Genomic DNA, 15,274 nt, shown 5'->3' with positions numbered 1-15,274 from the left:
AACACCACTATTCAATAAGTCTTTTCTTAAGTACTCTTGTTTCCTGTATTTGTTGTCAATCATTCCCTCATTTCTTTTCAGTCTTGCTGACAAGATGTCGCCCGGTGTTGATCGAATTAGTAATCGTAATAATGCCAATAACCAGTTCGACCAGCATCAAATGGCTGATTTGCTCAACAAGCTAGTAATCGACTTACTCCTGCCGAGAGAGAGGAAAAGCGATGAGTAGAATACTTAGATCATTTTCTTAGGACTAAGCCGATGAAATTCCATGGAAGTTCCAAACTTGCACTAGCTGAGACTTGGTTCACGCATATCGAGAATAAGCTTGAGTTTATCAGTGCGCCTGACGAGTACCGCATTTGGCTAGCTAGCTACACATGTCTTTGAAGCTGAAGCAAATGGTTGGTGGAGGTCTGTTCGAAACTGAGAGGATGTTGATGCCATGACCTGGGAAGAATTTAGAGAAATGTTCTACGACAGATACTTTCCTGAGCCACTGCAGATGACAAAAACGAAGGAATTCATGGATCTAAAGCAGGGTAGTATGACTATTTTAGAGTATGTTGGGAAGTTCACTAATCTCGGATGCTTTGTTCCCTCTACTATGAATGATGAGAAGGCAAAGACAGTGAGGTTTTTGCAAGGATTGAAGAACGAGATTCACCAATACCTGGCTTATGCCCAATAATAAGATTATCTCTCTGCAGTACACAAAGAACAAGTTATGAAGCCCAGATAGAAGAAACAAGGAAGAAAGAAATTTTTTCATAAAAAGGGTCAGTTCCAGACTAAGAACAATTCAAAGAGAAATAGAGGTGGACCACAAGTTTGCTACCAGTGTGAAGGTGAAGGTCATTTTCAACACGAATGCCCTAGCAGAATGCCCAAATACCGCAACCGCAGAACCAAGTTGCTGCCCAACCCATTAATTAAAGCTCAACCAGTGCACCAAGTATCGCCTCATCAAAACAAGCAAGGTGGACAAGGAAGCAGTGGCGGAGCTAGGCTACAACCAGCTAGAAGAGGTTGAGTGTTTGCCGTGAGAGCTAAACAAGAAGCGAAAGCCCCACTTGACCATACTATACTCAATTCCAATACTGAAGTTATAATTTTGTTTGATACGAGTGCTTCACATTCATTTGTCCCTGTTAGCTTTGCTAAGAAGTTAGAATTGCTTACTGAAACTTTACCTGAAACCATCCAAATGAGCACACCTATCGGAACCAAAACTGAAGTAGATAGAGTTTACCGATCTTGCCAACTAGTAGTCCAAAACTGAGTCTTAACAACGGATCTATACTCTTTGGACATGAATTACTACAATCCTAGGAATGGACTGGTTGCAAAAGAATCTGGCACAAATTGATTGTGAGAAAAGAAAAATTCGAGCAGTCACCAGTAAGAATGAAGATCGAAGTGATTATCATGCTACACAGACAAGTACAACATATTCACCCGTTGTTGAAAGTTTGCTTCAAAAGCAAGAGAATTATGCTGTGCTATTCATTTATTGTCTCCACTGGAGCCAAGCCACATGTGGAAGAATCAATACTGGTGGTAGACGATTATCCAGAAGTTTTTCTAGAAGATTTACCAGGAATTCAACCACCAAGGGAAGTGGAGTTCAAAATTGAGCTTGTTCCAGGCACTCAACCAATCTCAATTTAACCTTATCGCATGACACCTGCTAAGATGGAAGAATTGAAGAAGCATTTAGATGATCTTAAAAGTAAAGTTTTCATCATAGAAAAACATCACCATGGGGAGCCCCAGTCTTATTTTCCAAGAAACATGACGGAACATTTTGACTCTATATAGACTACCTGAAACTGAATCAAGTCACCATCAAGAACAAGTATCCATTGCCCATAATTGACGAGTTGTTTGATCAACTCAGCGAAGCAAAATATTTTTCAAAGATTGATCTGAGATCCGGCTACCATCAACTCCAAGTTTAAGAAGAAGACCTTCCAAAAACAACATTCTGCACCAGATATGGACACTATGAGTTCGTTGTAATGTCGTTCGGATTAACAAATGCACCAGCCACATTCATGGACTTGATGAACTGAGTATTCCGTCCATACTTGGACACATTTGTCATTGTCTTCATTGAAGACATCAACCTTGTTCTTGACTGAGAAAGCTGTGTGAGCATGCAAAGGTTTTTACTCACTGATTATTGGCATTATTGCCTTATTATACAGTACTCCACTACAAGAAATTGGGGATTAGGCAACGCCTTAAAATTCGTTGCCTATTGATCTGACCATTATTTCATACATTTTTATACTCTTATTCTTGGATTCTTGTTATGTTTTTGAGTGATTTTAGTTCGTTTTAACTTAGTTTTGTATTTTTATAGGTTTGAAGAGCAAAGAAGAGAAAAACAAAGCAAAAAGGACACTTTTGGAGAAGAAATTTCTGTGCAGATCAGTCAACTTGCCGGAATAAACTACACTTCCTCGGAGAAAACTGGATAATGAGCCTTATACCGTTGAAAAGATACGGATGTTAGCTTTCCGAGGAATTTTACGGTTCATGATTTGCATTTTTCTAGGAGGAGTTATGGCTATTTGAGTGAAAACAGTTCAGGCAGGAGGTTTTGTGCCAAAATGCAGAGCAACTCCTTTTAGATTTCTTTCTTGGAGCCCAAGTGTTGTCACATGCATTTGGAAAGTATCTAGAAGGATGCAGGTTTATTTTTTAAGGTAAGATCCTATTTTTGTTGGGATTTTGGATGCCAAATCATCAATGACAACTCATCATAAGGATAAACCCATTCAAATAAGGAAAGTCTTACCAAATAAGAAAAAAGATTTGTTTCTTATATATTTAAAGGGAGGAGATAATCATCTTAAGGAGGGATTTTTGGACATGTGAGAGAGACAAGAAGTGATTGCCATCATCGGGTTCTTTCATCCATCATCGTAGTTTTTAAGTAATTTTTTTTTTCATGTTTTCTAGATTTTTAATTACGTTTTCTTTGAACATGAGTAGTTAAACTCTTTTTATAGGACTAGGATGATGCCCCAGCATGATGGTTTATGGTTTTAATATTATTTGACGGATTTTTAGTTTCTTTTAGATGAATGCTTAATCACTGTTTTAATTGTTTCTATTTGTTAAGTTCTTTGACTGCGCACTTTAGGGCTTTGGATCTAGTAAATTTGAAGTTGAATTTGAGGCTGAGAGACAATATAATTTGAATTAGCTTCTTGTGGTTGAGTGTGGTAAATTACATTGTTGTTTGAGAAAGAATAATGATTTACTTGGTTCTCTTGTTTTCTAGAGCATAATGAGTCCTACATGTTAAATTTGTGCTTGAGAAGGATAAATTGCATGCTAGGATATACGACATTTGCCTAAGAAGGAAAAAATCATACACTTAAGAAAAACTATGGTCTAAGTGTCTGAGAGGAACTTAGATACGAGAATTATCATCTAAAGAATCAAAGAAACTACTTAATATATTAAAGGCTTAATTATCGATTTACCACCCAAAACTGTAACTCATTCCCACTTTACCACCTGATAGTTTTTTTGTCCCAGATTACCACCTGTAACTTACATCCATGTCCCATTTTACCTTGTTCCGTCAACAATTCCGTTAATGCTGACGATCTGGCCGTTAATGCTGACGTGGCGCGCTAGATGTGCGCCACGTGTCACATCTTTTTTTTATTTTTTTGCATTTTTTTATTTTTTTATTTTTATAAACTTTGAAAATTCATTAAAAATAGCTCCGAACTCAGAAAAATACACGAAAAATTCCTACGGACTCGTCTTGACTAGCACTAATTTTATATAAGGTTAAATTACCAATTTGCCCTCTAAAAATTTTCAAAAAAAATTAGAAAGTCCAAATTTATTTCTAAAAAATTAAAATAAATTTTCCTCTATTAAATAAATTCTAGAATTTTCGTAAACTCTTGGACAAATTCTCAAAAATATTTTGAAAAATTACCAAAAGCTTGTTTTAGAGAATTATTTCGAGACTTTACAGAAATTTTAGAATTTTTCTAAAATTTATTTTATAGGGAATTTTATTTTTCTCTAAGACCGAGAGGTCTTTTGGGTAGCAAGTGTTCACGAGAAAGGTAATGTTAGTTTTTAGAAAACTAACGGTGCAGACCTCATATTTTTTGGAGTTCGGGAGATTATTCTATGAATTTTCAAAGAGTCTAGAGTATTTAATTTTCTAGAAATAAATTTGGACTTTCCAAATTTTTTGGAAATTTTTAGAGGGAAAATTGGCATTTTGACCCCATAGTAAATTAATACTAGTTAAGACAAGTCGGTAGGAATTTTCCGTGTATTTTTCTAAGTTCGGAGCTATTTTTAATTAATTTTCAAAGTTTAGAAAAATAGAAAAATCAAAAAAATCAAAAAATACAAAAAAGATGTGACACGTGGCGCACATCCAGCGCGCCACGTCAGCATTAACGGAATTGTTGACGGAACAAGGTAAAATGAGACACGGATGTAAGTTACAGGTGGTAATCTGGGACAAAAAAACTTTCAGGTGGTAAAGTGGGAATGAGTTACAATTTTGGGTAGTAAATCGATAATTAAGCCTATATTAAAACCTAAACTAGATTGCTTGTGGTTGATTCTGAATCCCTAGTTCTCTCCAATTGATTGTTAAACCATAATCTTCTATCTTCATTAATTCACCTATTGTCTTGATCCTTGTCTTAAATTTTTAAAATTAGTTCATAACTGTATTGTCGTTGTTAAATTGCTCTCATCATAAATCATCACAATACTCTTCTTAAGGTCGTTTTTAATTTTCAAGTTGTGTTTATTGTTTATTGTTTATTTTATTTTAGTTAGATCTAAATAAGGAATTTAAATTCTTAAGTTAAATTAAAAATCCTCGTGGGTAGACAACCATTTTCCATATACTATATTACATTCACCCTGTATACTTGCAGGATATCCACCACCTATTACGAGAATAGGCAACAAAGTTTTTTATATACCCAATGCTCATGTACATGATCTATGATAATTAAAAGGCAACGATGTTTTGGTTGCGGATTATGAGAATAGGCAAGGGAATAAAAAGGGGGTTGCCTTTCATTTGGCGGGAAGGAGGGAAGTTTAACAACAATGAGGTCATTGCCTATCGTTTTTAAGTGGTTGCCCATTCATTTGGCGGACACTTTTAGTGCCATAATGAATATAAAATAGGCAACGACTGTTTTTGTCATTGCCTATGCGTATAGGCAATGAATGTTCAAGGGTTTAGGCAACAAATTGGATTTGTTGTCTATAAATTTTGGCAACGACTACTCTATAATAGGCAACGAACATGAACCTAATGTTGAAAAAATAAAAGGCAATGACTTCAGGGCAATTCTGGGGAATGATTGTCTTTGTGGTGCTCCATTGGCACCATGTAAGTCAGGGCATGGTCTAGCAAATTACAACAAATGTCAGAGGAAATGTCACATTGCTTGGTGTTGGTGACTCAAAGGTCAAAACAGAAGAAGCTTAAAGATAATAAGAGAGCATGGAGTGAGAAGTTGGGATCATTTTACTTGATCTTGGGAGAAGAAACAAAGCAATGCATCTTTCTTTATCTTCTATATTTTGTAGAGTTAATGTTGTTAGCAGTTGAAACAAAAGCAAGGGGAAAGGAAATGAAGAAAACAATGAACTTTCCAGTTGTGCATAGTTCAGATTAGGTTTCATTGACATTGTTGTAATAACTTTTATAAATGGGCAAGAATCCGTATCTGTATTATCTTCGTACAGGGTTACATATATATATATATATATATATATATTTTTTCAAAAAAAATATATAGCGTGAATCCATATTTGTTTTATCTCCATATATATCTATTTCCTGCTACAGCATTCTAGGGGAGTGATTCTCTTTGCGGTGCTCTACTGGCAACGTGTAAGTAGAGCCTAGCAATTTATAAATGTCAGTGGAAATGTCACATGGCTTGGTGTTGATAACTCAAAACACAAGCAGCTTAAAGGAAATAAGAGAGCATGGATTGAGAAGTTTGGATCATTTTACTTGGGAAAAGAAACAAAACAAGGTACCTTTTTTCCTTTTCTATTTTGGAGAAAGAGGAGGGAAGGTATGAGGTATTTATCTTCTTTTCCTTTTCAATAAGTAAACAAATAAACAAAAAGGTGCATGAGAAAGCTAAAGAAATAGCCAGAAAAAAAAAAAAAAAAACAAATAAACACCAGCTAGCTAAAGGAGCCACAAGACACATAGCATTTCCCCAGCACAAACAAATACAAATCAATGGTTTGGAAACTACAAATGAATGGATGCATAATGATCGAAAAGATAAATAAATGCATAACAGATAAGCAGAGTAGTGGAGCATGTGAAAGTACTCATAAAGGTTAATAAACAAATAGATTGACATGTGACTCAATCATATGCAAATACACTGTACTCATACAGGAGTAAAGCAAACAGATCCTGTATAAAATTTGGGAATATGCCCAGATGAAGCATGCGCCCAATTTTCTATTTAAACTTTCACAAACACACAGGAAGCTTACTTCACCCTCCATTTGTGGGTCAGATCAGATCTAATTTTACTAAAAGCTATCTTAGCTCCAACTCCAATTCCAACGCAACTCTCGAAGTAACATTTTTTCTTGGGCTGGTTTTCCAGAACATCATTTATGTATGTTTTCAGTTAAAGATCTTCTCAGCAAAAACATATTCTTTGATTTTTCTTGTGGTCGGTAAAGGAAGTAAAGGACATATTCACTTATGCCATCAAACTCTCTTGGTATTTTTTCTTTCTTTCTTTTTAACCTTTTTAAGTTCTCTACCAACTTCAGCTGATAAAATTCTGACTTCTGAGTAGTTTTTAATATTACTGTGCAGTTGAATTAAGTTTTTGCCCAATTATATGTTTGTTCTCTAAATTGCAGTGGTATTTGTTTAAGAGAATCATTGCAGAAGAAATAATAACTATTTCTTGAAGAACGTCAAAATGCCACAAGAAACCAACTCTAATTCATCTTCACATCTCCCTGCAAGAACTTGAGAGGGCTAAAGGCTCTATTCTCTATAACAGATCCTCACTGTGTAGAAATTCCTAAACTGTTGTACGCAGATATAGAGAATATGCTTGAGAAAGAAATTTCCAGTGTTCTCAAAGGACCTCGTCTTGTAGTGATAAAGTTAGTGGCAGTGCGGCACCAATCATTGGATTCTTAAATTAATTGGTATCTACATCATTAAGCATGTACGAAAACCTTTCCTATAAATCAGAAATTATAACTCACATTCTCACAAAAAAAAAAAACAAAGCATTAGACCAAACAATTTATTCTAAAAGCATTAGAGCAATCAATTGCACATCATACAAGAGTAAAGCAAGAAACAGCAGAAAAAACCCTAACATTGACACAAGAGATTCTATCTAGCTGGTTATATTCTGATACAAACCAGAGGTTGCATCTCAATTGGCAGTGAAAATGAGATATCTTACAACAGTCTAATTAACTGTTTTATTTGCAATCTAAAATTTCTCTCGAGATGAACTTGTAGGAAAAGGGATACCAAAAGAGTATTAGCATAAATGAACTTGTGGGTTACAGGTTGGAGACTAAACCTAACCCAAGCCAGATTCATAATGCAAAAATAAAATTATGTCATCCATAACCATTCATGAGAAAAGAAGGTATTGGTTCTAATGGGTTTGCTTAAAGTTAGCTAACTTCTACTTAACTTTATGAAGAGTAAAACTATCTTTTAGTTGAACAGATTTGAACTATTAACTGATATGTTTTGGGCAACCAAACACAAAGAAGGAAAAAAAAAAAAAAAAAAAAATCAGCATACAACCATTCCAAGATCTTACTGGTGATGTGGTTTCCAACTTAAACCAAATGCATTCCCATGAATTATGCCATACAGCCGTTATCATGTCTATTCCAATCTATTCCAATAAGAATAGACAAATAAAGAAAAAGGACTTATTCCAAACAGCCGCTATCATGTCTATTCCAATCTATTCAAATAAGAATAGACAAATGCAGAAAGAAAAAGACTTACGCCAAACAGCCACTATCATGTGCAGAACCATCATAATAATGCAAAAGATTACAAAAATTTACCAATAATCTCCACAAGAACATATGCCATTGGAAAAATGGTGAAACCGCTTAGGATCTCGAATTATGATGGTTCGCTTCTCAATCAATGATATGAGTTTTGCAGTGCTGTGGCAGTCACCACAGATTCTAAGGTTCTTCGTAATTATTATTGGCATGCCAGCATTAGTCACCAAAAGCCCAAATGCAATGGCTAATTTCTCACTGTGCTTACTGATCATATCTTCTTTCACCACCTGTTCAACATCATGTAGAACAAATTCCGTTTTAGACACAAATCCAGCTTCCCGGATCTTTCCAATCACTTCTTCCAACTTGGTATATATCTTCTCTGACTCCGGGTGCGATTGGTCGCCCACTACAAAGCAATGAACTTTATTTCCGTATTCGATAAAACTGCATCCAGGATTTCTCATGAGACCTTTCTCCTTCATCAAAGCCCTCGCCTTTGAAGCATTTCCCCATAAACCAGCTGCAGAGTACATATTTGATAGCATAATATAGTTCCTGGAATCTGATGGGTCTAAAGCAAATAATCTCTCTGCAACTTCCTTCCCAAGTTCAATGTTACCATAAACCCTACAAGCACCCAAAAGAGCCCCCCATACGCCAGAGTTTGGCTCCAATGGCATACATCTAATCAGCTCATAAGCATCATTCAGAAGCCCAGAGCGACCCAGAAGATCAACCATGCATGAATAGTGATCCAACCTAGGCTCAACTCCATAAACTTCCGTCATGATGTTGAAGTAATTCTTGCCCTCCTTGACAAGCCCTGAATGGCTACAAGCACTTAACAAATGAGTGAAGGTGACGTGATCAGGCTTCACACCTGCCTTAACCATGCTTTCAAAGAGCTCCATTGCTTCTCTTCCATACCCATGCACAGCATAGCCTGCAAGCATCGCAGTCCAAGCTACTTTGTCCGGATTAATTACCTCCCCGAACACCTTAAGTGAATTATTTAATCTCCCCAACTTTGCATACAAATCTAGCAGTCCTGTTGCAACTGTGACATTTGCATTGAGACCAAAGTTGATAATTAAACCGTGGACGCTCTCCGCTAGTTTCCTTAAACCTAAATTCTCACAAGCTTGAAGTACAGACACCACAGTGCAATAATCAGGATTAATTCCAGCCCTTCTCATGAGATTAAAATAACCCACTCCGTCTGCTGCAGTTCCAATTTGAGCATGAATTGCAATCATTAAATTCCATGATACTACATTGCATATCGGCATAGTCTCAACTAATCGACAAACTGCATCCAAATAGCCTGACTTTCCATACAAATTAATTAGAGAATTAACAACCTTAGCTTCCCACAACAAACCCAATTTCAGTGCAAATCCATGAATGTACTTGCCTTCATCAACAGCTCCCCCACTAGTACAAGCTGAGATTATAGATATAAGTGTAACTTCATTGGGTTCTATTCCCATTTCAAACTTCATCCTAAAAAATGCATTCAAGCATTTATCCACATACCCTTTTCGCGAAAACCCGGAAATTAAAGAATTCCAGGAGACCAAGTCCTTGTTGGGCAATTCATCGAACAAGTTTCCTGCATCTTCGTCAAAGCCCAATTTGGCATAACAAGAAACCAGCTGATCGCCAATGAACCCATCACTGTAATCGAAGGATTTGATTACGCAGGCGTGAATTGCTCGGCAATAGGAGATGGAAGAGGAGGAGGTTATAGCAGAAATTAGAGTTGAAAGAAGAGAGTGTGGATTTTGACGTGTGTGAGAATGGATAGAGAACTGAGGAAGAAGAGCATTGTGAAATCTTTTCTGGGTCAAGAGTTGGTAGATACATTTTGGGTTTTGAAGTTGATGGAACTGGAGGGAACTTCTGGAATTGAAGATAAAGGAGAGGAGAGAGGGTAATAGATATGATGAACAAGGAAGTACCCTTATCATCTCCCATCATTCAATATCGCTTGCGTGCTTCTGCGGTATGGGATATCAAAGTCAAAGACGGGAGTTTGTATCTTCTCATGTCATTCGGGCAATTCAGCCCTCCCGAAATAATCCATTCAAATTAGGCACACTTTATTTATTTGAACTTTAAGCTCAATTTTACTTCATCACTTAAAAAAATAATAATTTTAATTTATCACTTAGATTAAAAATTTGTTACAATATACCACCTCTGACTCATTTTGTCTAAAATTTTGTTAAAAATAAGGATATTTTGGTCTTTTCAAGTCAGTTTTTTATTGTGTCAAAATAAATAAAATGTAAATTTAATTATTATTTTTTTTTTAACAATAGGAACTTGAAAAAGACTAAAACACTTTTATTTTTAACAAAAATTTAGACAAAATTAACCAGATGTGGTACATTGCAACAAATTTTTAATTTATGTGATAAATTGAAACAATTTTTTTTTAGGTACTGAAGTGAGATTGAGCTTAAAGTTTAAGTGGGTAAAATGTAAAAAAACCTTAAAATTATAATATACGTATAATTATTAATATTATTATATATAGGACTGAGTCGGTTTGACCCAAAATTGAGGCAATCGAAATCGGAAAAACCGAAGGGCAATCGAAACCGAGACACTGGTTTGTCAACCGAACCGGAAGGCCGACGTCGGTATCAATTCCTGTTGATGCTCAAAAATGGTAAAGCAGTCAACGTCGAGTCAAACCACGTGGACCCGTTGACCTACCACTGAGTGGATGACACGTCGAAGTAGGGTAGGAACGAGTAGCTGGGTCCGACTAGTGAATAGTGGAGTGATAATATCCAAAGCACCCTGCGCAAGCACACAAAAGTGAGTGGGAAGAGCACCGGTGTGGTACCGGCCGAAGCTCTTCCGACGCTGAAGTCAGTGTTCAGAGAATCTGTGAGCAGAGTGAGTGAATAGTATAATATTGATTGAATTGTCCTTTTTTGACAAGAAAGTACCTCTTTTATAATACTTTTGGAAGAGTGTCAACCAATCCGGTGATGACACGTGTCCCTTGTGATGACTTGCACTGTAGGAGCGCCACGTGTCATCTGTCTCGAGGATCCGAGTGAGTTGACACGGGTCGGGGGCCCAAGAGGCTTGAGCTTGGGAGGTCGGGGCCTAGGAGGCCAGGGCCTAGGGGGCCGAAGCCTATGAGGCCGGAGCCTAGGAGGTCATGGCTTAGGAGGCCGGAGCCTAAGGGGCCGGAGCCTAGGAGGTCAGGGGCTAGGAGCCCAGGAAGGGCTTAGTCTTTGGGCCTTGGAAGGTGATGCCTAAAAGCCCATAAGCCTAGAAGGGGCTTAGTTTTTGGGCCTAGGCCCAAGCAACATGACGTTAAGCCTTATGTGACTTGTCGTTATGCCCAGATAATTAATCATACGAACAGAAGTCCCCCAAGTTTCCGAGCAAAAGATGTTTCTTGGTTGGGAACTTTGAACACAAAAAAGTCCGAGCAGAACGACAAGTAACCACATACTTGTTCCTGCCTAAGATACTGTCCAGAAGTCCCCCATTTCCTTAGCAAGAAAAGCTGTACTGTAGAAAGCTTGAGGGTTACATATGAAAGATCTCTTGTTTTTTTTTTCTTTTTTTTGAATTTCTGATCACCCTGTATTTCGAGCAGTAGACGCTTCGCGAAAACCCCAGTGAATCGCGTCCGGTGTAATGGTGGGATGTTGTCATCTGTAAATAAGGTGTTGAAACTAGAGAGTATAGCTCATATATAAAAGACCCACTCTTAAATCTTACACTTGTTATTTTGTAGGTACTTTGGAGAGAGTGGGTATTTGCTTAACATAACCCAAAAGAGAGCAGCTGTGTGTGTGGAAACAAAACAGAGAAAAGGGGCTCGGGTGGGTGGCAGACTTGCTCGGGTGGGAGGGAGAAGGTGAGGTGCTCGGGTCGGGTGGATAAGAGCTCGGGTCGAAGGGAAGGGCTCGGGCCGGATCTTGCTCGGGGCGGGGGCTTGGAGTAGAGAAGCTCGGATCGGGGCAGGGGTGCTCGGCGCGGAAGCGCGCGGCGCGGAGAAGTTGGTTCTCGGCTTGGCCGAGCTGCGGTGGGCGTAGGCGGGCGGAAGAGCAGGGGGTCTTGGGTCGGAGAGAGAGGGTTTCGGGTCGGCGAAGGAGCAGGTCTGCTAGTCGCGCAGTGGGGGGCGGGTGCTCGGGTTGGCAGGGGGCGGGTGCTCGGGTTGGCGCGAAGGTGGTGGGCTCGGGCCGGATCTGAGCGCGGGCTCGGGTGCGCGGGTGGGCGGAGGAGCAGGGGATTTCGGCTGGTTCTCTGGCTGGGTCTTGTTTGGGCTCGGGCCGTATTCGGGACAGGGGCGGCGCGGAGGCTCGGCCCGGGTTGTGCAGGCGTGGGTGGCTGCGCGCAGTGGTCGGGTCGGATCTGTGGGTTGCTCGGGTGCTCGGGCCGAAGGTGTGGTGCGTGGGCAGCAGCTTGGGCTGCTGAGATCGGCACGGGTCGAGCTGCTTGTTTCGAGCGCTTTGAGGTAGGCAATTCAAAATTCTTCCTACTCAATTGATTTATCGATTTTGCCTTGGAAAATAAAGAACTGTGAGCAACTGTGGTCGTCCAGCCCGAGGCGGACCTTGGAATTCTGATTGTGAATTTGTGGATAATGTAAGTAGGGGCATGTGGAGGTGCAAGTGGGTATGAACCTTGCCGAGCACTGGGTAGGCAGCACGCCGTCATTTTTGGACTTTGTAATTTATTAGGTGTTGTGTTTTTTGGCCAGGTACATAGGAGACAAGATAAGTGGGTCGAAACCCGTCTGAGCTGTTGGAGCCACGGAATACAGGTAAAAGCTTGGGTTTTTATTGCTTTTTTTCTTGAATTGATACTGTGAATATTGGCTTTGATAAATGATTGGTGGCTGAGCATGTGAAAAGGTGATAGGGTGAATGTTGTCAAATTGGGGGTAGAAGAGCACATATGGGGGGTGAGAAATCAGTATTGATCTGATATGTCCATGGTGTTGTCTTGGTGTTCCGGGCACTTCCCATCTTGATTTATGGTTTGTCTTGGATGGGCAGGTGCGTTGGGGTCGGAAATTCCATGGCTTCCTCAGACGATAACAGTTCCATAGATGAGAGGGAGTCTAATCGGGCGTCCACAAGTGATGGGACGCCGATGAGACCAAGTATGCCCCGACCCCGGATGGGGTGTGGCAACATGGGGGTGGGCAAAGTGCTCAAGACCGTCCAGGAGAGCTTGTCCATGGTGATGGAAAGTGAAGAAAAAGGCACTGGTAGTGAGGACAGCAATGATGGGGAGACGCCCACCAGTTGTGGTGATGTGGGTAGGCACATTGTGCCTAAGACATACTGGTCCGTGGATGGGTTGTGTGAGAACAGGATGAAGGAGGAAGAGCTTGAAAAATTGAGGGTGGAGTTCCAAATTCCCGATTATATCCATCTGAGCCTCCCGGGAGAGGGTGATGTGTTGAGTGACCCGCCGAAGGGGCATATTTTGTGTTTTTCCAAGAGTTTTCACCATGGGTTTAGACTTCCTCTCCACCCCTATTTCCAGTATATGTTAAGGAAGTTAGGAATCGCACCAGCTCAACTGAAGCCCAATAGTTGGAGAACATTAATTGGGTTGTATGTGTTGTTTCGGGATGAGGGGTATGGTGCCCCGAGTATGGCTCAATTCTCACACTTGTTTGAAATTAAGTTGAGCCCCAATTTGCGAGGGTGGGTGTACTGCTCGCAGTTGGCGAACGGGTAGTTCACCGATGGTATGACTCGCCAAATACAGGTGGGCCACCCAGACACTTATAAGGAGTGGAAGAAAAAATGGTTCTTTGTGAGTGGAGCCTGGGAATTCGGCCGGAGTGAGAGGAGGACCATGAATAGAGTGCCGACAAATTTCCACATAATAGGTTGTCTGGTTAAGCCGATGTATTGATTTGTGTACACTTGGATTATTAGCTGATATTGTGCTTGTACTAATAGAAATTTTTTGTTGTTTGATTTTGCAGGGGGTGAGTGGGAGAGGCTTCCATTGTCGGAGGATAGTGTGGAAGAGGTGCGGAGGGTGCTTAGTCGACCCGCCCAAAAGTTGAGCGGTGCATACCTCTTGTCTCCTGAGAAGTTGGCCAAGTACGGCTTCGGAGCTCCAAGTGAGTTTATGTACTTCCCCTCTTGGAGTATTAGTTGACGAGAGAATAACTCGTGCTCATTGATTTTGTTAGTCTTACAGTGAAGATATCCAATACGAAGAAAACAAGTAGACCGGTTGGTCCTGCCCCACCTGCTCAGAGGAGGATGATGATGAGGGCGTTGTTGGTCGGGGGTGGCTTGTCCCAAGGGAATACAAGTAGAGGTGCGTCGGTGCCCGGGGGTATGAGGCATAGCGGATCTACCAACACCCATGTTCCAAAGGTGGCTTCTCCTAGAGAGGATCCCAAATAGATATCTGGAGCACTCATGGCCCGGGGGCAGGGGTGGGCGGACCATCGCTCTATTTTGGTTTGAGTTATATGGTCGGGTCGGATGTGACCCGTACCAACTTGCAAACTCTTTTGATTATTAAGTTTGTACTTAATGTTATTTGGATGATTTGGAGGGAGTCCGACCCCTTATGGGGTAGGATGCCCTTCTTTTTAATACATGGTATTGTGGAATTTTCTCGAATGCATGGTACTTAGTTTCCCTTGGATGCATGAAATCTATTTTTCTTTGAATGCATGGTACTTAGTTTCCCTTGAATGCATGAAATCTATTTTTCTGTGAATGCATGGTATTTAGTTTCCCTTGAATGAATGATATTGATTTTCCCTTGAATGCATGGTACTTAGTTTCCCTTGAATGCATTTGCCATACCCGCGCCTTGAATGCATGGTACTTAGCTTCCCTTGAATGCATGGTGCGAATATGGGTAAGGTCGGATGTCTGATGGCCCGAGGGTCCATACAGACGATTAACACTTTGAATAAGAATGAAGAAAAACGTGTCCGTGGTAGGACTTGTATTTATTTAAAGCGATAAGATAGATGAAATTGAAAAAAGTCCCCGGGGGGTACAACATTTGTTTACTTGTAAAAGTAGCGGAGGTGCTCGGCGTGCCAAGGGTGGCCGAGTTCCTTGCCGGTTGTGGCGCGGAGCCTGTATGTGCCTGGACGGATGACTTCAATGATTTCATATGGTCCTTCCCAGTTAGGTTTCAGAGCACCCGTTTTGGCCAAGGTAGTGCTACGTAGGACCCA

The 15,274-nt window shown here is 40.1% G+C and overlaps 1 protein-coding gene across 1 annotated transcript; it reads right to left on the bottom strand.

Moving 5' to 3' along the window:
- Positions 1-7,919: 7,919 nt before the first annotated feature.
- On the bottom strand, positions 7,920-10,118 carry LOC147299949 (Tetratricopeptide repeat (TPR)-like superfamily protein). The gene has a single exon (XM_086229119.1). It carries the CDS (start codon positions 10,032-10,034, stop codon positions 8,112-8,114), a length of 1,923 nt encoding a protein of 640 aa, XP_086085245.1. The 5' UTR covers positions 10,035-10,118; the 3' UTR covers positions 7,920-8,111.
- Positions 10,119-15,274: the final 5,156 nt, after the last annotated feature.

Source organism: Dryas octopetala, chromosome 1 (assembly GCF_963921425.1).
Source record: "Dryas octopetala chromosome 1, drDryOcto1.1, whole genome shotgun sequence".
In the NCBI taxonomy this organism is placed as follows: Eukaryota; Viridiplantae; Streptophyta; class Magnoliopsida; order Rosales; family Rosaceae; genus Dryas; species Dryas octopetala.
The sequence above is the reverse complement of the archived record's forward strand: the minus strand, read 5'-3'. Positions and strand labels throughout refer to the sequence as shown.